Source organism: Furipterus horrens, unplaced genomic scaffold (genome assembly GCF_987537825.1).
Source record: "Furipterus horrens unplaced genomic scaffold, mFurHor1.1.pri manual_scaffold_1, whole genome shotgun sequence".
In the NCBI taxonomy this organism is placed as follows: Eukaryota; Metazoa; Chordata; class Mammalia; order Chiroptera; family Furipteridae; genus Furipterus; species Furipterus horrens.
In genome coordinates, this window is record NW_028327171.1 from 190,438,669 (window position 1) to 190,462,269 (window position 23,601).

General features: G+C 34.7%; 1 protein-coding gene across 2 annotated transcripts in view; it reads right to left on the reverse strand.

The window, feature by feature from the left end:
* Positions 1-805: 805 nt before the first annotated feature.
* The window catches only part of HYCC2 (hyccin PI4KA lipid kinase complex subunit 2), a 51,020-nt gene continuing 28,224 nt past the window's right edge, over positions 806-23,601 (reverse strand). Inside the window, exons 9-14 of one of the 2 annotated variants that reach the window (XM_090282470.1) lie at positions 19,633-19,728; positions 16,865-16,981; positions 10,834-10,921; positions 8,059-8,218; positions 7,141-7,308; positions 806-3,115 (exon numbers count right to left, since the gene is read on the reverse strand). In XM_090282470.1, coding sequence (XP_090138596.1) covers positions 2,523-3,115; positions 7,141-7,308; positions 8,059-8,218; positions 10,834-10,921; positions 16,865-16,981; positions 19,633-19,728 — 1,222 coding nt within the window. In that variant the 3' untranslated portion in view covers positions 806-2,522. The remainder of the gene's footprint in view (positions 3,116-7,140; positions 7,309-8,058; positions 8,219-10,833; positions 10,922-16,864; positions 16,982-19,632; positions 19,729-23,601) is intronic. The other variant, XM_090282480.1, reaches the window with a different exon arrangement.

Here is a 23,601-nt window from a genome sequence, read left to right on the forward strand (position 1 = left end):
AGGGCAATGCATCATTAATGGGTTATATATATGTAGAAAATACATACATATACACACAGATAAATGAAATCCTCTAAGTTTAAAGTTTTCAAAACCAACTTTTCAGGTATAAGATAAGATTTCTAACAAACCAAAGGGAGCTCTGATACTATTTATTATAGCTTTTGCTGTAATTTGATATTATTTGGGTTTTTTTGTGCTTTAATTTAAAAATACTAGAATCAGGTACCAATATATGCACAACTTGTTGAATTAAAAACAATTCTTCAGCCTCCTAAATCAACTGGGCATTTCTGCAATAAGAGTGACTGACCTTCAACCATGACTATGATCACTCCCTGGTAAGTAAAATGCTCTTTTCCTTTCATACCTAAACTTTGCTTTCCTTACTACGTTACAGATCTTTACACTTTACAGATCTTTATTTTGGCTATTTTTAAATTCATTTATTGGACATCTCTTAGTTAAATCAGAAGTAAGGGATACCTAAAATAGGTCTTTGTGATATATACATATACACACTATATATACACATACACACACACACACACATACAAATCAATAAAGCTCTCTCAACTTTTAGCTTTACGCTGGACTTTGGCAATTTTGTAGACACTAGTTCAGGTTCTAGTTTTTCATTTTAATATGAGCTGAAAAAAATGTTACAGACCACTAAATTCAACTAAGCATTTCACTGTTCTTATATTCTAGATTCCTTAAAAAACAAACAAAAAAACCTCTTACAATTAAAAAAAGAGGGGGAAATTTATAAGTGTGAAAAAAACAAGGCATTTTTCTGATTATTTTATTTATCAAAATCTATTGTAATTTTAATTGGTAGAGATGAATTTTAAACTGTTAAATTAGAAGAATACTTGCTTTCTATAAATTTAGTAGACTTTTCTTTCACAATAAAACAAAAATGTCTAAATGTACAAAGCACTAATAATTCTGATGTATTTTGTGGAAAGATAATACATAGCAGTTGAAGACACACTAGAATGATTTTCAAAAACCAATATATTCTCTTCTGTTTCAATCAAGCATTAGAACCTGAGACCCAGAAAGGTCATAATGAAATCTTAACCAACCAAATCAGAACTTTTTTTTACCAATAATGCATTTTTGTAGCATGGTTACCAAATGGTACTTTACATACATTCAACATTTAGCTTACTGGCATGATTTCAAAGTTTTATAAAAATGAGAAACTTTTGTAGATATATGATTAGAAGGTACATAAATTGCATCACATTAAACACAAAGGCAGTGTGGTCCTTGTAGGAGAAATCAAGTCAGTACCCCCTGGTAGAAATGTTCTATAAAAATGTGTCACATTGAAGCGTCAGTGTTTTCAGCCAATTATCTGTCCCTGATGTACTTCCTTGGAGTATATAATGTATCAGGACTTTAGGTTTCTTAATCCAAAATATCTGACTGAACTTGGGTACATCTAGAAAGCAGCTGAAAGGGTTTCTCCAATAGTCTGACATCACAGAAAGTAGGTTGAGAAATCCCTCTCTTTACCTGAAGACGTACTTGTTCTACTTCAGTCATCATCAGCTCACGAAGGAAAAGAAAGAAAACCAACCAAAACGTCCTCTCACATACACAATCCCACACAAGCTAAACAAAAACCACCCCACCCTCCACAAAACCCCAGCACCAAAGTGTCAGTCATTCCTGGGAAATAGAACATGCCCCTTGGATTCTCTGATTTGTTAGTTGTTCAAACTTGAAGGACAGAAATGACCTTATGTCCTTGTAGGGAAGAGGGAAGACATGTTAATGACTATAGAGCCATAGAGAAAGTGCATTATCAATTACACAATCAACTTAAGAGCCCTGCCCTCCACTGGAGGTGGCCACAACTTGATTTAAATGCCTCAGTAACTAAACATTTGTGTCCTCAAGATAAAGGATGGGAAAAAAAGAGCCATTCTCATTTTAATGAAAAAGTGCAGCAGTCTATCACCTTTCCCCATGCTTCTCAAGAAAATGATTGCACAGACACAGAGAAGTCCAAAGTCATAGCAGAATCTCTGAGGCACTCCTGGTTAAGAGGGAAAAAAAATATGACCCAGTAATCATAGTTTATAGATTAAGAGAACAAACCCGTTTTTTCTTTTTTTAAGAAAGCCAAAGAATCATTTCATAGGGATCACATACACCATTTCCTCTAACGTATCCTCAGTCTCACAGTGTTGAAATGGGACCGATCAGCCTACAATGGATTGCACATCACCCAAGGAGAAAGAAATGCATGGAAAATGCATACATTTTATACTGCTTCACAAACACATTTACAAGGAATAGGGGAAGAGAAGATATAGGAAGATAGGAAGGAGGGGAAAGAAAACCTTATTGCTGTTTCCATACAAATTACAGTATGAACATACCTAAACTAAATCAAATCTTGATTATAATGACCAATATTTTCACAATGTGGGATGAAGTTTCTTCTTGCACAATGAAATGTTCAGCTTAAAAGGTAAGCAGAAAGGTAAGAGAGGATGTCAAAACTACACCTGGGATATTAGCTGCATATTGAAACTTGGGGATCGAGACTGCTTGGTTAAGGGAGCTCCTGGGCTGAGGAGCTCCTTACCTTCTCCAGTTTGACCTAGCCGGTCTTCCTGTAGACTAATAGTTGAATATCGATTAGCATTGTTAGCTGCTAAATTAGTAACACCCTCAGTGCCAACCCCAATGCTGGTACTTGCTTGACTTCCATTTACATAGTCAAATGATTTACTTGAGGAAGCACTGGCTGTCCGGATTAAACAGGTTTTTGGCACCACCTGGCCAGCAGGCAGACTCAGGTGTTTCTTCATCGGTGTCAGCTCCATTGAATCTACACTAAGATCAGTAGGTTGCTGTACATGCTGCCTTCGAACTACTGACTCTCGAGGGCTCTCATTGGGTTTGATGGCAGAGGCTGTTTCTTTATCCTTGACTGAACGCCCGGTTGCTGCTTTCTTTAAGCTTCCCCTCTGAGAAGAGGAGGATGGTTTGGTCCCAACCGGCTGACTGCTGAGGGAAGCCCCTGATGAAAATCCTTCATCTGCATCATTCAGGTTTACTGACTCCTCTCCTCCATTTACACCTTCAGCACCTAAAAAACAAATCAGAAAGACTCAGGATTACCTAAATTAAATCAGAAGTAGCTGTGAACAACAACTCAACTGACTATCTCTTGGTAATGTTTGCTATAGGTTGGCAATGGCTTTGCTATCAACACTTCAACCTAAATAAAGGGAAGAAACCTTAATCTACACAGTCTTCTAATGTTATTCATTTTGTTTATTTAGCTTTAATTAGTCCAGATTTTATAAAACTATCCACAAATGAATTTAGTATACTACCAGTATTTAGGAATATAAAACAATTTTAGGTAAAATACAACATTTTGTCATCATATATCTTTATAATAGACCCTTATCAATTTGAGGTGATCATATCTATTTAAAAAAAACAAGAATTTTTCCTCATCTCTTCCTTAACCCATCATAAAATAGACGTCCTTCTAATTTCAGTCACCCAGAATAATGCCAAAAACATCTATCCCTAACATGCCAAATCCTTTTTAACTACAATACAAATTTATATTTCTTCAGCAGCTAACTGCTTCTAAATGGCTTTAAAACCTTTAATATGGAAACAGTAAATTTTCTAATCCTAAAATAAAAAACTTTACATTGTTTCAAGTTACTTCGTAATTGTATTTCGTCTTATGGACACAGCTACGCAGTGGTTTCCATATTTTCTTGATCAATTAATGTGAAGAAAATATTTGATTACCAGAGGGTAAGCTAGGGAACCAGCAGGAATATTTAAGAAGGATTTTTGCTTTCTATAGTATGTATTTCTGTAATCTTTAAAATTTTTAGTTTGAGATTATTATTTTCATAATCACAAAATACTATAGGGCCTGATTATGTTTCATGAAGAAACTGCAGTTAACAAAAGAATCCTTTTCTTGGGATTTTGTAAGAAGGGGAGGGCATATATAATACATTTAGCTTGCGGTTTCCAGAAAGCCAGTTCTCTTAATGAAAGTATGAACAACATTCTCTTAGAAAACAGTACCTTTGCTTCTTTAAAAAACTGATAGCAGTTTGCTACATCATCAAGTATGTTTACCAGACTGTGAGAAATTTAATCTGAATCTACCTACAGATAGCAATATTATAGTTAAAATGTTAGAAAAGAAATCTATCAAATATTACCTTGAGATAGGACTGCCTAAGTAAACTATACATGAAATATTTAAACACAATCTTTATTTAACATAGTACCTGAAAAGATAAAAATATTTTGTTAATTATATTCTCATAGGGATTACTTATTTCCTTCCTTCAAAAGAAAAATGAAATAAGCTATCCTTAAAGCAAAAGGCATGTTGTTATTTTTATCCAGCAGTTTAGTAATCTTTAATCATCGTGCAAAGCCATATGAAAATGCGACTGACCCCACTTCTCTCAATCCCTTGTTCGAAATAATAATATATAACGTATCTCAAATAAAAACTTTAAATTATATTCATATGATATCATCTTAGCAATTTCTTACAATTAGTATAAACAACTCCAAAATGCCCAAGAAAGGATAGTTACTGGTTCAGAATTGATATCAATAATATAAAACCAGGAATGAATAGAAATGTATTATTGGGTATACATATAATTAGGAAAGGAGACTGAGAGACAGTGCTAGCTTCTGAATCTTGCCACATGCAGATCTGATGCACAAGCAATATGGCCATAAAAGAGATGAGGATAACATAAAAGCCATCATGCAAGAGAATCCGCTTGTATTTTATATACTAAAAATGTTTCAGAGAGTAGAACACTGACTATACTTTAATCATAGGCATCATCAGTTTAACAATTTTAAATCCAGCTTTAAAAGTCACAAATAAAATGTTACTTGACAATCAGGATAAAGGTAGACGATGGGCTTATATATCTTTCAATTTCAACATACAATACACACACTTTTCATTGTTAAACTATTTAAAACCACATATTAAAAAACACGTTTTCTTTTTGTAAAGCTCAGCTATCAATGTTTATCCAAAAGCTCCAGCGACTTCAGAATTACCAAAACTTTACACAGGTTCTAGTAATTTCCTTCCTTCTGTTTAAGAAAAAAACTTCAAAGAACAAAAGGTAATTGTGCCTGATAACTTTTTCCTTTCTAATTTTCTCCCTGGGCAGTAACAAAACTATTGATGGTCCAAAGAGGAGACAACCAAAAAGGATTTTTAATGAACTTTTCTATTCATGTCTGCCTCTCCTTATAAATTTGCTTCTACTAATATAAAACTACAATACATCTAGATTAAAAGGCAAAATAATTTTTGAGAAATTTCAAATACAACGAAGGAACTCATTCCTCTTTACTTGTGATTATACTCCACCCTCACAAACTGAAATTTTCTACTAGTGATAGGAGATATTGAAATAGAATATTGTAATATTTAAAAGGAACTATTATTTTGATTCCTTTTTCAAAGTGCATAATTTTTTATGAATCGGAAGAAATATTTCAACCTTATCCCACACTTTCTAGAATATCACCAAGTATTAATTAATATAGCACAACTACATTTAGCACAAACACTCCAACAATCTAAAAATGGTAGGACATATACATTAAGTGACTCATTTAGCCATTTAGAATGTTGAGAAACACCTGAAACCTATATAATTTTATTAATATCACTCCCAATAAATTCAGCTTAAAAAAAGAAAAAAGAATGTTAAGAAATAGGATGTTGTTCAATTTATATCAACTCTGGGTTCAACATTTATTCACATACTTATTTTTGTGCTTTTATACAAGATAAAACTGACTCTCAGAGATAACAAAGAAATACAGAAAAAATGGAAAGGGAAGGCTGCGTTTTTCACAGAATCTCTGTAAAACAGTACCAACTGTTTGGTCCCTAGATCATGCGCATGCAACACTGGTAAAGGAAGTAAGGTCGATATGGGCAAATGGGCAAGGGAACAGAGGGTTGATTTACAATAGATTCTTACTGAGCATGCTCAAATTTTTAATGCACCAAAGAGCAAGAAACTTCCTGAAGATGGAAGTAACTGCTTCATGTATGTTTGGTCTTTAAAATAAGTAAAAATATTTTTAAACTATTTGCTATATTTCAAAAATAAGTGTAAAGGTTTCACAATAGCAATACATTAAATAATGAAAAAATACTAAAGCTACAGTTCTCTCACAAAGTCAATTCTTATGGCATCACATGTAAAGCAGCAAATAAATACTTTCTATGAGGGAGAAGTGTTCTTTTACAGATAGTGGTGGTAGTGGTGGTGGTGGGAAGGGATGGGGCAGTGGAGAGTTTTGAAGAGGGGGGATGATTCTCATTCTGATATATCTACATTGTAGTAACAAGAATCTATTGGATACCTGACCTCTAAATTCTGTTTGGAAGCTATATGAGATAATCATTATTTATAGTAAATGATTAAATGTAGTATGCACCAGGCTAGTACATTTATATAGGAAAGATTTAAGTAGTTCACTAGTTCGACCCAGGCAATTTGACCTGCAGATTATAAAAAGCCAATCATACCAGTTTACTCTGTTAAAGAGATAAATTCTTGTTAATTGACAATCCTGGGATTAGAGATAAACTGCCGGCTCCACTTTAGTCTAATTACTCAAAAATAATGTATTAATGTTTTAAAATTCTCCTCACATATTTTTAAAGAATAAGTTATATGGATTAAATCAACTCATGTTGCCTAATAAGGCTCATGAATATTGGGTGCATTTTTCCTTTCCTAATGTTAGAATAAACATGCTCAGTAATGAAAAAATTCCAAGCGTTGCAGACTTTTTGGAGACAGGCCTCTGCCTTGTTAGTAGCCATGCCAAGCTATTCTTTGATTACACAGGGATGCAGACTCCAGGCCAGCACAAATGGTAACTAAAGTTTGTACTTGACCTGGCACTAGGCATATGGGGATTTGTGCTTTGCAAGGAGGAGCTAATACACTCTGGGATAGTAGAAACACACACTAGAAAGGAAAGATGTTCTGCTTGGCGTTAGAGAGCCAGGATCCTTCTCCAGCAACTGCCTCACTGACTTCTGCCTCCTCATCTCTGTCCTACCCTCTGTTGTGGCTGCTGCTGAGTTGGGCTCCGGTGAGCCGTGCTCAGGGGTCCTGCGCACCAGCACCTCCCCCTCTTGCACACGTTTGATCCCTAGGTCAGTGGAGCCGTGTTGGATCGGGGAGCCAGGAATACTTGAGTCAGCCTCGTTTGAGAAGTCAAAGCCATCTGGGATTCAACATATAAAATTTTAGTGCTTTTATGCTCCTCTATTCTTTTCTTGAGCATTTTGACCCAGGCAGATAAGAGAATGTATATATGGATATGATATAAACACAAACGCTACTTATATAGTTACATGTGTGTGCACAGCATACACACACATAAGGCAGCAGATGAACAATGTGAGGTTTGCAAATGAATAGGATAGAAAAATAGGGATCATTAAGATGGTAATTAATATCTCTTAGGCAAGATAGGTTGACTATTCAAGTACCATATGACTAGGAAATACTGCTGGATTCAGCACTTCTAAAAAGAGAAAAGCAAAAATAAAAATCTAAAAAACAATAATCATTTCTTTTACGAATAGCCTGCCTTACACCATTAGTTTGGCTAGTTACACAATTTTCTCCCACAAAGCTCATACATGCACCATTTTTTCCCATTATGGTAAGAGGCTTAAAGAAACTTCTTTCCTATTGTTATTACTAGTTCAAAAAAAAAAAAACAACCCCAAAATTAACTTGATCTGATTTTCTGTTTTAACATTCACAGACATTCTAAATAACATCTTTCTACTTTATTAAAAAATTTATTAAAATAAATTTAAGCATTGAAACCACATTTCTCATGCTATTTTTAAAAACTGAACAATTTAGTTATAAAGAGCACTGTAATATCATGTGCTAGTATAGTCTATAAAAAGTGATAAATTTACTTGAATCTGTGAATGAGCAATAGAGATTTTGTACTCACCTTCTCTCTTCCATCTATGGCGACGGATGGAAGCTGTTGTAATTGCAGTCCGAGAAATCCTCGGCACTGTTGGAGTGACTTCTACTTTAAGTACTTTCTGGCCTTCTTGTGAAGAATCAGGAGCATCGAATGGTAATGAGTTTTTCATGGCATTAGCAACCTAAAATGATAATATAAGTCTATATATATTTACACCATATATACAGTTTATACTTATTCTATACTTCTTTGTGTCCATGATTTTTTAAATATGTATTTAAAACTTGTACTATAAAATATTAAGGTACAATGTGCCAGAAATTTTTGTATCTCTATTGTTCTGCATTCTTCTAGGCAGGCTTTTCAAATGAGAATTTATTTTTAAAAATGTCAGTCATCCTACCAATTCCTTGAAGTTTTTGACTTTCACAGAGAAAACACGTTTCAAAGGAAAAAAAAATTGTTTAACATTTGAACCCTGACATAAGAAAAAGCAGAGTAAGTTTCCAATTCTTCAGATGATAAGTAAATACAAAATTTACTCTCTGATAAAAAAAATTAGCCTTTTCTCTACTCCTTTGTTTCCATTAAGAAATTTTCCCTGAATATGTCTGGCATTTTGTCCCATCACCTTTTGCCCTCCATCACTTTTGAGAGTAATTGTCATTGATTTGTTTATGTTTCTAAATTGGTTAGTGCCTCTCTGGCAAAGACCTTGAAATAGAGTATTATCTTTCTCCCTCTCTCTCCGCTTGGACACGGGCAAGGGGAATATAGCAAGCCTTCCCTCTACCAACTCAGACATTCTCTCCAGGGGGCTGTTTCAAGGTCTAGATTGAGGCGTGGGGAGCAAGTCTTTCAATTTAGCCATTATTAGTACTAAAGATGATGTTTGTTTCTCTTTTTGCCAATTATTTTATCTACTTATCATCTGGCTCTAGACTTGAATAGATAAGAAAAGCGTTATTTATTGGGTTCCTCAGAGAACCCCAGTAATAGAGAACTATACCAGGACTAGAGATTACTAATCTCTTTTAACTATATTGGCTTGGAAATGTTCCCTCTACTTAATTTATAAAATTGTTACAAACCTAAAAGTATGAATTTAAAGTCTCACAAATGCAAGGTACTATTATTATGATTTTAAAAATCTTGTTATCAGCCCTGGCTGGTGTGGTTCTGTGGACTGAGCGCTGGTCTGCAAACCGAAGGTCACTGGTTGGATTCCCAGTCAGGGTACAAGCCTGAGTTGCAGGCCAGGTCCTCAGTTGGGGGTGTGCAAGAGTCAACCCATTGTTCCTCTTGCACATCAATATTTCTCTCCCTCTCTTTCTCCCTCCCTTCCCATTTCTCTAAAAATAAATAAATAAAATCTTTAAAAAATAAAAAAATAATAAAAATCTTGTTATCCATTTATTTTAGTGTAACCTTATAGTAAAATTAGGGATGATGACTTAGAAAAATATGGAAATTTAAAATATAAAAAAGATATAAAGAAAATAACTTTTAAAAATGTATTCTTTTAAAGTGCTGCAAGTAAAAATAAATAAACAATTTTTTAAATTTACTTTTAGAGAGAGGGGCAGGGAGGGAGAAAGAAAGGAAGAGAAACAGCAATGTGCAAAAGATATATTGATCGGTTTCCCTCTCACACACCCCCAGGCCCGCAACCCAGGCATGTGCCCTGATTGGTAATCAAACTAGCGATCTTTTGGTTCGCAGGCCGGCGTGCTCAATCCACTGAGCCACACCAGCCAGGGCAAACTATTTTAAAAATACCATTATAAAAATACTATATAAAGTTTAGAAAACAGAAAATTGCAAAGAAAGAAAATTTATCCACAGTTGAATCACCTAGAAAACTATTTGCATTTTGTATGTTTCATCTGTCCTATCTAGATTAAAGAAATAGTGATATACTGCTTTACCACTTAACACAAGCTAGCAGTTTTCTTTAATATAAATTTTCAAACATATAACTTCATCAAGCAAATATGTAACTTAATTATTCTCTGCCCTGGAACATTTAAACTGTTTTGATTTCTTTGAAATTAAAAATAACAATGCTGTGCTTACAACACATTTTAAAAATATTTAAAGTAGTTTACTGGGATATGTTATCAGACATGGGATAGTGGGTTAAACAAAACAGATACACATTACAAACTGCTGCTGCAGAGGGGTGTTTAGAGTTCTGTTATACTGCTACTGGTAACATAGAGAACACCTTCCTTAGCCAACTATTGGATGTTTACATTTGTTTTCAGATTGATCATTTTACCTTTTGGAGATGTATTTATTTTGTGGCAGAGAATAAAATTTTTCATGTAAATAAAATATCAATTGGCTTTCTTGTATGCTTATTGAAAATATTTTATGCACTGCATATTAATTTTGTTTTTAAGACTCGGATGGTTTTGAATTTAGATGCTTATATGGTCAAAAAAGTCATCAACCTTTTTTTAGTGACTTGTCTTATCACTTAAGCTTAAGGAAGTCCTTCCTCCTGTAGAAATTAGAGTAAATATTTATAACCCTTTCCCCTCTCCTTTCTGAAAGGGCTTCAAGACACTTAATTCTTTAATTAATTTGAAGTTTATTTTGATATATGGTGAAAGTAGAGGATCTAAACCAATTTTGTTTTCACTCCAACAGTTAACCAACTATTACTGTGAAATAAATCTTTTTTCTCAATGATTTGGATTGCCTCAAATATTACATATCAATTTTTTTTTACTCACTTTTACCCTCAACAGGCACAGGTATGTTTAATAAAAAGTAAATATTTTCACTTACCAACAGCGGTTGAGAAAAGAGTTCTAGCTGAGCTCTATAAATGATGTCATCAAGGACTTCCTGGCCAAGGTCCCACTGTCCATTATACCTAAAGAGAAGGAGACTGTTTACTATCTTCAGTAAATGTCTTTAATATTCAACAACAACTATTTATTATTTTAAGTCCTACTATTTTGGTTCTGAAACATCATTTTCACATCATTTCATTTCTAAACTATTCCATTTTTAGTTATAGGAACAAAATGAAGATTTCTGATATTAACATTAAAAACAGTTTGCAGATGTCTCTTCACATAAATTGGTTTTTATCCTGTGTTGCTATTTAGGGTACTCTGTTTAATGCATTCATTAAAACTTGGGTTATAAACTACATGGAGACACAGATTTCCATAAAGAAAACCTCAACAATTTCTAGATGGCAATTTAATGACTACTTATGTTATATTTTGGCTGTTTTAAAAGTCTAAAAAAATTATGCAAATTTATATGCCAACAAATTGGACAACCTAGAAGAAATGGGTAAATTTTTAGAAATATACAAGCTTCTAAGACTGAATCATGAAGAAATAGAAAATCTGAACAGACTGATTATTACTAGTAAGGAGATTCAATCAACAATCAAAAACCTCCCGATAAACAAAAGTCCAGAACCAGACAGTTTTGTGGGTGAATATTACCAAACATTTAAAGAAGAATTAATACCAAACCTTCTCAAACTCTTCCAAAAACCAGAGAAAGAGAGAACACTTCCAAACACATAATATGAGGCTAGCATTAACCTGATACCAAAGCCAGACATGGACACTACAAATAAAGAAAATTGCAGGCCAATATCCCTGATGAATATAGATGCAAAATTCCTCAAAAAAATTAGCAAACCTAATTGAACAGTACATTAAAAGTACAATAAACCATAATCAAGTGGGATTTAGCCCTGGAATGCAAGGATGGTTCAACACCTGCAAGCAAATCAAGAGAGACACCACATTAACAAAATGAAGGATAAAAATGATATGATCATCTATACAGATACGAAAATGCATCTGACAAAATTTAACACTCATTCATGATAACAACTTTCAACAAAGTGGGTATAGAGGGGATGAACCTCAACAAAATAAAAGGCCATATATGACAAGCCCACAGCTAAGAGCATACTCAACAGTGAAAATCTAAAGGCTTTTCTTCTGGCCACTTTTATTCAACATAGTACTGGAAAATCCTTGTAAGAGCAACTAGGCAACAAAAAGATAAAAGTCATACAAATCTGAAAAAAGTAAGTAACGCTATCTCTATCTGCAAATGACATAATGTTTTTCTTAAAGTATATTTTACTGATTATGCTGTTACAGTAGTCACAATTTTTTTCCCTTTCCTCCCCTCTGCCCAGTACTCCCCTTCCCTCTAGCAATCCCACTCCCCTTAGTTCATGTCCATGGGTGGTGCATATAAGTTCTTTGACTTCATCCTTTCCTGTATTATTCTTAACAACCCCCTGTCTATTTTGTACCATCCAATTATGCTTCTTAGTCCCTGCACCATTTCCCCATTTCTCCCATTTAACTCTCCCAGCTGATAACCCTCCAAATGATCCCCATACATATGACTCTGTTCCTATCTGGTTGTCTGTTTAGTTTGTTTTTGTTTTTATTTTTTTAGGTTCTGTTGTTGATAGTTGTGAGTTTGTTGTCATTTTAATGTTTATAGTTTTGATCCTCTTTTTTAAAAATAAGTCCCTTTAATATTTCATATTATAAGGGCTTGGTGATGATGAACTCTTTTAGCTTTACCTTGTCTGGGAAGCACTTTATCTGCCCTTCCATTCTAAATGATAGCTTTGCTGGATGGAGTCATCTTGGTTGTAGGTCCTTGCTTTTCATCATTTTGAATACTTCTTGCCAGTCCCTTCTTGTCTGCAAAGTTTCTTTTGAGAAATCAGCAGATAGTCTTAGAGGCACCCCTTTGTAGGTAACTCTCTTCTTTTCTCTTGCTGCTTTTAAGATTCTCTTTATATTTAACCTCTGGCATTTTAATTATGTGTCTTGGTATGGTCCTCTTTGGGTCTAGCTTGTTTGGGACTCTTTGTGCTTCCTGGACTTGCATGTTTATTTCCTTCGTCAAATTTATTTCCCTCATTATTTTTTCATGTAAGTTTTCAATTTCTTGCTCATCCTCTTCTCCTTTTGGCACCCCTATGATTTGGATGTTGGCATGTTTAAAGTTGTCCCAGAGGTTCCTAAGCCTCTCCTCATTTTTTTCAATTCTTGCTTTTTGTTCTGTACTGGTTGACTCTTTATGTCTTCCTTATGTTCCAAATAATTTATTTAAATCCTGGTTTCCTTCCTTTCACCATTGGTTTCATGTGGATTTTCCTTCGTTTCACTTAGGATAGCCTTCACTTCTTTCCTTATGTGTTTGCCGTACTCAAGCCTATCTGTCAAGTCTGTGAGCATCTTTATCATCAGTTTTTTGAACTCTGTGTCTGTTAGGTTGACTACCTCATCATTTGTTAGGTTGGCTATCTCCTCATCATTTAGTTCTCCCACTGGAACCTTAATCTGCTTCCTCTGTCTCCTCAATTTGACAGGCTCCTGTGTTTGTCTGTGTCTTAGGTAGAGCTGTCACACCTGTTACATTGTAAGGGGTGGAACTTAGGTATTCGTCAGTACAGAGTGACCTGTTTCACCTTGTTGTGGCACTGTATGTGGGGGAGGGGTCAGAGAGGGAACAATGCTGTTTGTTCTGCACTTGCCCTCTTTCCAGGCACTTTTCCAACTTCCCGTATGGGACTGGTGTCATCTCTCCCAGAGTGGGTGGGTTTGCAGATGTTCTAGACCATCAGGGCCCTCTAAAACAAACAAATTCTGCTGAGAGACTGGCAGTTTCTTCCTCCATCCCAACCCCCAATTGTTTTCAGTCAGAGGCAATGAGGCTTTATTTTCCCTGATGCTGGAACTGTGAGCTTCGCAGTCTAGTCTGGTGTTGGGAGTGCTCCCCAGGTGTCCCTCCCTACTTTTATAAATGTGTGACTGTGTTTTCCGCTGGCCAGCCACAGTCACTGTTACCGCCATTGCAGCCGCCACCACCGCCTCCACCACCATACTGCGTTCTCTCCACCCCGGCTCCACCCCTCCTACCTGTCTGGATGAGCATTGCTCCTTTATATCTTTGTTAGACTTCCATGCAGCTCGATTTTCTGGAACTTCTGGTTGTATCCAGTTTTGAGGTAGCTGTATTCCTTCTTAGTTGTGGAAGAAGACATAGCATGTCTACATATGCCTCCATCTTGGCCGAAAGTCTAATGTTATATATAGAAAACCCTAAAGACTCTACCAAAGCTGTTAGAACTAATAAACAAATTCAGTAAAGTTTCAGGATAAAAAAATCAATACACAAAACTCAGTTGTGTTTCTATACAATAATAACAGACTATCAGAAAGAGAAATATAGAAAATAGTTCCATTTACTATTGCATCCCCCCAAAAAAACACCTAGGAATAAATTTAATTGAGGAAAAGTCTCAGAAACTGTACACTTCGTTTTTTAATAAGATATTGATGAAAGAAACTGAAGAACACAAATAAATGAAAGATATTCGATACTCATAAACTAGAAGAATTAATATTGTTAAAATACACTACTCAAAGCAATCTACAGATTCAACATAATCTCTATCTAATTTCCAGCACATTTTTCACAGAAAAACAACAAACAATGCTAAAATTTGTATGGAACCACAAAAGACCTCAAATAGCCACAGCAATCTTGAGAAAGAAGAGCAAAGTTAGAGGCACTATGCTTTCTGATTTCAATATATATTACAAAGCTATGGTTATCAAAACAACATAGTATTGGCATAAAAATACACATAGATCAATGGCACAGAATAGAGCCCAGAAATAAACCCATGTGTATATGGTTAATTAATTTACAACAAAGGAGTCAAGAATATACAATACAGAAATTGTCTCTTCAGTAAGTGGTGTTGGGAAAACTGAAGAGCCACATACAAAGAATGAAACTGGACCACTATCTTATGCCTTACCAAAAATCAACTTAAAATGGGTTAAATACTTGAATGTGAGACCTGAAAGCATCACACTCCTAGAAGAGAACACAGAGCCTTGGCTGCTGTGGCTCAGTGGATTGAGCGTCGGCCTGCAAGCCAACGGTCGCTGGTTCGATTCCCAGTCAGGTCACATGACTAGGTTGCATGTCAGGTCCCCAGTTGGGGACGTGAGTGAGAGGCAACCACACAGTGATGTTTCTCTCCCTCTTTCTCCTTTCCTCTCTCTCTAAAAATAAATAAATAAACAAACAAATAAATAAATTATTTTTTTAAAAAAAGAGAATACAGGCAGTAAGGTCCTTCGATAATGGTTTTGGTAATGATTTTTTTTAGATTTGACACCAAAAGTAAAGACAATAAAAACAAAAATAAACAAATGGGACTATATAAAACTAAAAAGCTTTTGCACAGCAAAGCAAACTATCCACAGAATGAAAAGGCAACCTATGGAATAGGAGAAAATTCTTGCAAATCATATATTTGATAAGGTTAATACCTAAAATAGACTTTTTCTAAAGAAAAACATACATAAATGGCCAACAAGTATATGAAAAGGTGCTCAACATCACTAAACAACAGGGAAATACAAACCAAAATCACAGTGAGATATCACCTTACATTTGTTAGAATGGTAATTTTAAAAAGACAAGAAATAACAAATATTAATGAGAATGTGGAAAAAAAGGGTAACTTGTGCACCACTGGTGGGAATGTAAATTGGTGTAGCCACTATGTTAAACAGTATGGAGGTTCCTCAAAAAATTGAAAGTAGAACTATCATATGATCCAGCAATTCAACTTCTAAGTATCTGAAGAAAATAAAATCACTATCTCAAAAAGATACTTGCACCCATGTTCATTACAGCATTATTTACAATAGTCAGAACATGAAAACAACCTAAGTGTCCATGGATAGTTAAATGGATAGACACACATACACCACACAGCATTATTACTCAGCCATAAAAAAGAAAATCCTGCTATTTGTGATGGAACTTGAGGGCATTATGAAATCAGAACAAGAAAGACAAAAAATATACTGTATGATATTATTTATACATGGAATCTAAAAAAAAGAAAAAGGACCAACAACAACCAGAATCAAAAACCCAAACCCAGAAAAATCCCAAACTCATATACAGAGAATAGACTGGGGTTTGCCAGAGGTGGAAGTTGTGGGGTGAGTGAAATAGGTGAAGAGGGGAACAAGATGTACAAACTTCCAGTTATAAGATAATTTCTGGGGCTCTAATATAAGCCTGGTGATTATTACACTGTATTGACTGTACATTTGAAAGTTGCAAGGAGTATAAACCTTAGAAGTTCTCATCTCAAGAAAAAAAAGTTTGTAATTATGTGTGGTAATGGATGTTAATTAAACTTACTGTGGTAATCATTTTACAATAAAAAATGTCTAATCATTATGCTGTAGATCTAAAACTAATAAAATTTTATATGTGAATTATATGTCAATAAAAATTGTCTTCAATAGTTATTATATTGCTTTCAAATTTAAAATGTATGTTTACTTTAAAAGGTACTAAAAGGCCCTGGCTGGGTGGCTCAGTAAGTTGGAGAGCACTGTCCCATACACCAAAAGGTTGCAGGTTCAATCCTCACTCAGGGCACATACCTCACTTGTGGGTTCCATATCCGGTGCAGGTGCATACAGGAGGCAACCAATTAACGTTTCTCATACTGATGTCTCTGTCTCCCCCAACACCCGCCACACCCCTGCTGCCCACCATCCTCTTTCTCTAAAATCAATAAACATATCCTACGGAGAGTTTTAAAAAATAATAAAAATAAAAAAGTACTAAAGGTAGCTCATATTAGAAAAATAAGATAATGGGTCCACTTGGAACAAAAAAAATCGTTGTGCAAGTGATAAGGAAAAAAGAGAAATATTAGGTTTCCAAACACTAGTAAGAATTTTCCCAATTTCATAGTCCACCTACTTACATGGCATAATAAACCCCTGTTAGAAGTTGCACCATAAATTCGGGATCCAATACTATTCGACCACAGAGTTCTTTCCAGTGTTTTTCTTGTTGCCGTGGAAACCCACTCACACAAACCCTAGGAAAATATAGTATTTATCATGTGTGATTTCCTGTTTTGTTGAATCAAATATTTTTGCTTTTATAAATTCCACAAACATTTATTGAATACCTGCCATATACCAGTAACTGTCCTAGGCCTCGGTATATAGTTGCGAAGAGGCAAAAAGGAAAAATAAAAAATAAAAAAATCTGTGCCCTCATAAAACACACTTTCTAGTGGACTATATCAATACAAACAACTTTTTTCAAAGAGCTGAGTCATTAAAATTCATCATTCTCTCTCTTCACAAAATAAATGCATAATTTTCTCCTATCTCAAATTTTATCAGGACGAATTAGTGGAAGATACAGAAATCTCAAAGCAAATAAAAGGACACTTAAACTATTGATGTCAGTACCATAAACAATCCCCTACCACCCATCTCCTTAAAATATGCTTCCAGAAAATTATGCTTAATAATTATAAAAAGCTCAAATGTAGCTATATTATTTTAATCAATTAATTTATTCCAATAACTGTAATGGTGAGTCCAGAAGAAATATTTTAGTTTTTAGTGTAATACAGTCTAGGAAATTTTTTTTTCAAATTTCACTTCACATATACATATGTTTGTAGAAGAGGTGTATAATTAGGCTATCAATAAAAGACGAGTATAAAATAGCATTATATTAGTACAAAATATGTGAGTAAAATATAATGAAAACTCAATTTCAAGAAGAAAAATTAATAATAAAAGGTGGGACAAAAGTTTACAGTTGTTTGTATGGAAAGAAATACAATAATTAACACTACAAGAATAAACTGTGTTTTGCATGCTCACAACTGTAAACCTACTTTTGCCCCACCCTGTATAATGTCAGACGATTAAAGAAAAGCTTGTTCATTTATTCCTTAGATGGAAGATGGTGGGCATCAGATCACTGCAATATTTACATTATATCCATTTAAAATACTGACCCAACCACTGATTGTCTATTATGTCAATATTTACATATTAGAAATATCAATTTCTACTATGTAAGATAGGATTTAAAAATTTAAATTTTAACTTAAAATGTGGAAGGGGTATACAGTTTTTCAAAATTATTTAGGGAGTGTGTGAACAAAAGTTTGAGGACCATTAAACTCTGCCATCACTTCTGTTGTTAAGAAACTTTCTTAAATGGCACAATAATGTTGACAATTAAAGATTCAGCAGATTTGTTTTAATAAACCCAAAATAGTAACTTATAAATAAATTTATCTGTAGATAGACAGTTAAGTGCGTAAACAGTGTATTCTTTTGAAAACAGTATCTAGGTTAGAGACAAGAACTTTGTTAGTCATTAATCATGTTATTACAGGCAAGTGAAAATAATATACTTATCTTAAGATTATCTATAAAATCTAACTTACAGCTAATTTTGAGTGGCCTTCTTCTAATCAGCAAAATTTAGTTTTGTTATAAACAGGACCACACTCTCTTTAGCACAATAGCATGAACTTGAGCAAAAAATTTGTGATGAACAGATCCCCTTGGGGGTAGGGACCTCTATGATCCCTCCTTCCTGGTATTCAGGCCCTGTGTCATTTTCTCTTATTAAGTGTGGATTGGACCTGTGATTTGCTTCTAACTAATAAAACATGGGAAAGGTGATGTGATTTCCAGGATTATGTGTACCTGATTATGTTATTTAAGAATGCAATGCAGGTCTTTCGCTCTTCTACTTTGAAGAAGTAAGCTGCCATGTTATAGGTAGGCTATGTTAAGAGGGCCACATGACAAAGAACTAGGACTGGTCTTCAACAGACAGCCAACAAGAAATTGAAGCCCTTAGTGCTACAACTACAGCAACTGAATTCTGCCAACAAAAGTGTGTAATTCCTCAATGAGCCTCAGGTATGACTACAAATACAGGCAACATCATAATTGCAGCTTTGCAGACCCTAAGCATGACTAAGTTATGACTTCTGACACACTAAAACTATAAAATAATAAATGTGCGCTGTTTTAAAGTGCTAAGTTTGTGGTAATTTGTTATGAGGCAATAGAAAACTAATATAGTATTTAACACTTTTGGGGGGCTCAGTTTCCTCAAGTAAAAATCAGTTGAACAGGATGAACTCAGGGTTCCTTCTATAACTGAAATTCTGTGACTCTGAATGTCCTCCATCTCCAAACTTATATTACTTAAATTTTCTTTCTATAATGGATATTTAAATTTCAGCACAGGACTATCAAAATTATCAGAAATTCTGATTTAGTAAAAATTTAAAAACACAAATACAAATGAGACATACAATTGGTACTGTAACTAATTTTCTTACACAAAGCAGTGGTAGTTGTGAAATATATAAAGAAACCGGTTCACATTTCTTAAGACTTCCTTCATATACGAAAACTGGCATCCAGACTATGATTAGGTATATCACTAAACCACCCTAAGCTTAAGACACCTTGGCTGAAATTGATGTTCAGATAGAAAATAATTTTTTAATGCTGAAGTATTTTCAAGAAGTCATGATACATAAGAGATGATAAAGATTCCTATAGGAATGTAAGCTTCATTAGTTATATTTACTGCTATGTCATCAGAAGTTGTAACAGTGCCTACCATAGAGAATATGCTCAATAAATATTTGTCAAATAAATAAATATGAAGGTTAATGATAATTATTATTCTCACCTGGAGCCCATCCGACAAAGAGATTGATAGGATGAAGCAGGCATATACACAATTGCAGAATTGTAACACAACATGAGAAAACTCAGGACTTCAAACCTAGAAAAAAAAGGGGAAAGGATTATAAACAATCACTTCTATTTGAGATTGTAGTAAATGATTTCTTCACTGGATGGTTATAACAATAATGCCTTAATATTGACTTTCATGATTTCTCAATCTTATTACTACAGACTCTTCCTCAATGCTTCCCATTTCCATTTTCCTTTTTAAAGGTCATATCCCTTGCTGTCCTCTAGACTTTCTTCCTCAAAAAATAAACTGGCCCTGGCTGGTGTGGCTCAGTGGACTGGGTGCCACCCTGTGAACCACAGGGTCGCTGGTTCAATTCCCAGTCAGGACATATGCCTAGGTTTCAGACCAGGTCCCCATTTGGGGGTGCTTGAGAGGCAACCAACCACACTTTGATTTTTCTCTCCCTCTCTTTCTCCCTCCCTTCCCCTCTCTCTAAAAATAAATAAATAAATAAAATATTAAAAAGTAAGCCGTCATGCTTACCCTATCTACATTAGTCCACTTTTCCTACTGACTGAATGATAAAATTCAACTCATCGTGGCACGCAAGGCCCTTTACAATTCAGCCTCAACATACCTCTTCAACCTGCCCTCCTTCCGCTGCCTACCACATACATATACCACACTACATCAATCTTCTAACCACTCCACGTACACACCACAACCTTTCATAACAACTTGCTTTTGTGCATGCTGCTCTTTCTTACTAGAACATACGTAGGAAACTCCTGCTAAGGTTTCAAGTCCTAGCTCAAATTTTTACCTTAGACATAAAGCTGTTCTTAATTCCCACAGCTGAAGGAAAACGATTTCCTTATCTGTGTAGTTCCAATATAGCATTTACTCACTGAATCACAATTCTCTGTCTTTACCTCTCTTTTACCCATTTAGTTATAAACAACTTTAGGTTAGAGGCCCTATCCTGATTTATTCATCTCTATTTTTAGTATCCAACACAGTGTCTAACACATTATGATATTATAACAAATATTTATTGAATGAATAAATGATTTCCTAATATTTACAATGTCTAAGAAAGTGGCTCCTACACTTGAATGCACATTATAGTTATTTAAGGATCTTTTGGGAAAATATATTATTGTGTCTCAACCTAGACTGACCCATTAGAATCTCTGAGGGTAGAACCCCAGGGAATCTGTGCTTCTAAATTCTAAAATGGTTCTCATAGGTGATGAAGAATATATTGCAACTCTTTGTACCATTTTTGCAACATTTTTTGTAAGTCTGAAATTATTTCAAAATGAAAAGATAAAAGCTGAGTTGAAAGTCTGACTCAGAAGCAGTCATGTTCAGATCCCCTCTTCTCTATGTTGTTTGTTTTGTTGAAGATTTATTTTCTGAAATATAAATTTTCTTTTCTGAAAGGATAAAAAGGAGTCTTCTATCTAGGAACCACCAGGCACAACTGTGGTTTAAGGTGGGGTCTGAGGGGAAAGAGACCATACTGAAAACAGGAATATTAAGCGAAACATACCTTACTGGAAATCAGGACCTCACCTGACCACCAGAGTGCTAGCAGCCAGCCCTCTAGTTAAGAGACTATAAGAGTTTTCTCTAGGGAGTTTGACCACCCTAAGAAAAAAGACTTAAAAATATGGACTTAGAAAGTTCACCAACTGAATGGCCCAGTGAGCAGCTGTGAAGTTCATGGTCAACCAGCCCTACTAACATGGTAAAAGCTTCTCAATTTTTATTTCCCTACTCTTAAATATAAAGGACAGAAAAGACACCTGAGGAATTCCACGAACATGAAAATGAGATCAAAATTTTACAAAAGAGTAAAAAAGTACAACTTGGAGGAAACATAATATACACAGAGAAAAAAATTTGAATAAAGCAAATTATCATTAATAGTCTCAAAAATATAAAATGTTTCCACACAAAATAACCCCAACAAGGCAAAACCAGGATCTATTTTAAAAACCATTCAGAAAACAAGAAAAGCTTTTAGATATACAAAATATAATTGCAGAAATTAAAAACTCAATGAAAAAAATAAAAAGGACAGGTGAGTGAAGTTGAGGATATAAATAACATAAAACAAAAGAAAAAAGATATGGCAAATAAGAGAGAAGAGAAGACCACTCCAGGAGTTTCGACATCCAAATAATAAAAGCTCCAGAAGACAGATAATAAAAGACCAGATAAAATGAAGAGGCTAAACTAATTACAAAAATAATTCAAAAAAATTTCTCAGCCTCAAAGACATGAATTTCCAAATCAAGAGTCCACCTAGTGCTCGGCACAATGGAGGAAATAAACCCACCCCAACTAATATCACATTGGAATTTCAGAATAGCAGGAACAAAGAAGGAGGATTTAGGGACAACCAACAGTAAATCCACACAGGAAAAAGACAAAGGGAATTTCCAGGGGAAGAAGGAAAAAGATTCCAAGATAAGTTTAAACCAAACAAAGAGGGCAACACAGTCCAGATTAGAGTAAGTCAAAAGGCTCTAGGGGCCCCTTTTTCAGGAAAATAAAACTGACAAAATGATCAATGTGAATGAAGACTTGAAAGGAGATTAAGACAGTTGGTAGAGAATTTTCAGGGACTGGATTACAAAGCATATAATAAACAAAGGAAAAAAAAAACAGTTACGAACTCCAAGGAAAATTAAAAAGGTATAAAGGAAAGGAAAAGTATCCAGTTCATCACAAAGCTCAGCACTAAATACCTCTGAATGAACCACAGTCATTCATAATAAAGAGAAATCTGAATAATGAATTCCCCACAATTACCCCATAATTACTTTGAAAATATAGAATGAGAAAGGTAATGAACTAAATCATTATCTTGCCTAGAGATACATTAATAAATAATGTCTACAACTGAAAAATTAAGAATCAGCCAGTTACTCAAAGATGTGGAGGTAAATATTAAGAAAGTCAGTTGAAAGCAAGATTTTTAAACCTCAGCACTACTGGCATGTTGGGTTAGAAAAGTGTTTGTTGTGGGGGGCTGACTAAGGCATTGTAGAATGTTGAGCAGCACCCCTGACCTCTACACTTTAGATACCTGTAGTAGCCCCTTCTCAACCTAATTGTGACAATCTAACAAGTCTCCAGACATTGCCAAATGTTCGTGGGGTGGGGATGGTGGGCAGAGAACTGCCCTGGTTGAGAACCCTTGTTAACAAAAGTCATTACATTTGGGAAAGGAGAAATGGGAAGGGGAGCTGGAGAATGCAGTTTTTCTTCATAAACTGTGTAGAACTAGTGCATATTTAACTTTGAAATATGTGTGTGTGTGTGTGTGTGTGTGTGTGTGTGTATTCCTGATATAGTTGACTGTACAAAAAAACTAAAACATATGCAAAAAACAATAGCACAATGAGATATCACTCTTCACTCCCACTAAGATGTCTATATTAAAAGATGAAAAATAAGTGTTGGTGAGGATGTGGCTGATTTTAATCTGCACTCTTTCCTTGAAATAAACTATATCTGTGAATATAACAGCTTTCATTCACGGAGTTTTGTGAGTCCTTGTAGTGAGTTTTCAAACCTAAGAGTAATTATGGGAAACCTGCCCCCCAAACTTGCAACTGGTAATGAAGGTAGTCTTGTGGACTATGCATTCAAACTTTGCAGTTTGTCTAATTTCAGGTAGGTGGGTACTCTCATTAACCCATTCTACAATGAAGAGAGCAAGGTGTACAGAGTAGATAAACTGCCCCAGAGAGCAAGCTTCTAAGTTTGACTTCATGCCTACACTTTCAGGTTTTACATTGCTTTACACAAGATGACCATAACACAGTACCAAGCATCAGATGAACAGATATTTTAATGCTGTGATGTACTTCACTACTATCACATATTTCACTTTTTGCCTCTTCTCACACCAAGCTTGAAACAAAATAATTAGAGTTAACT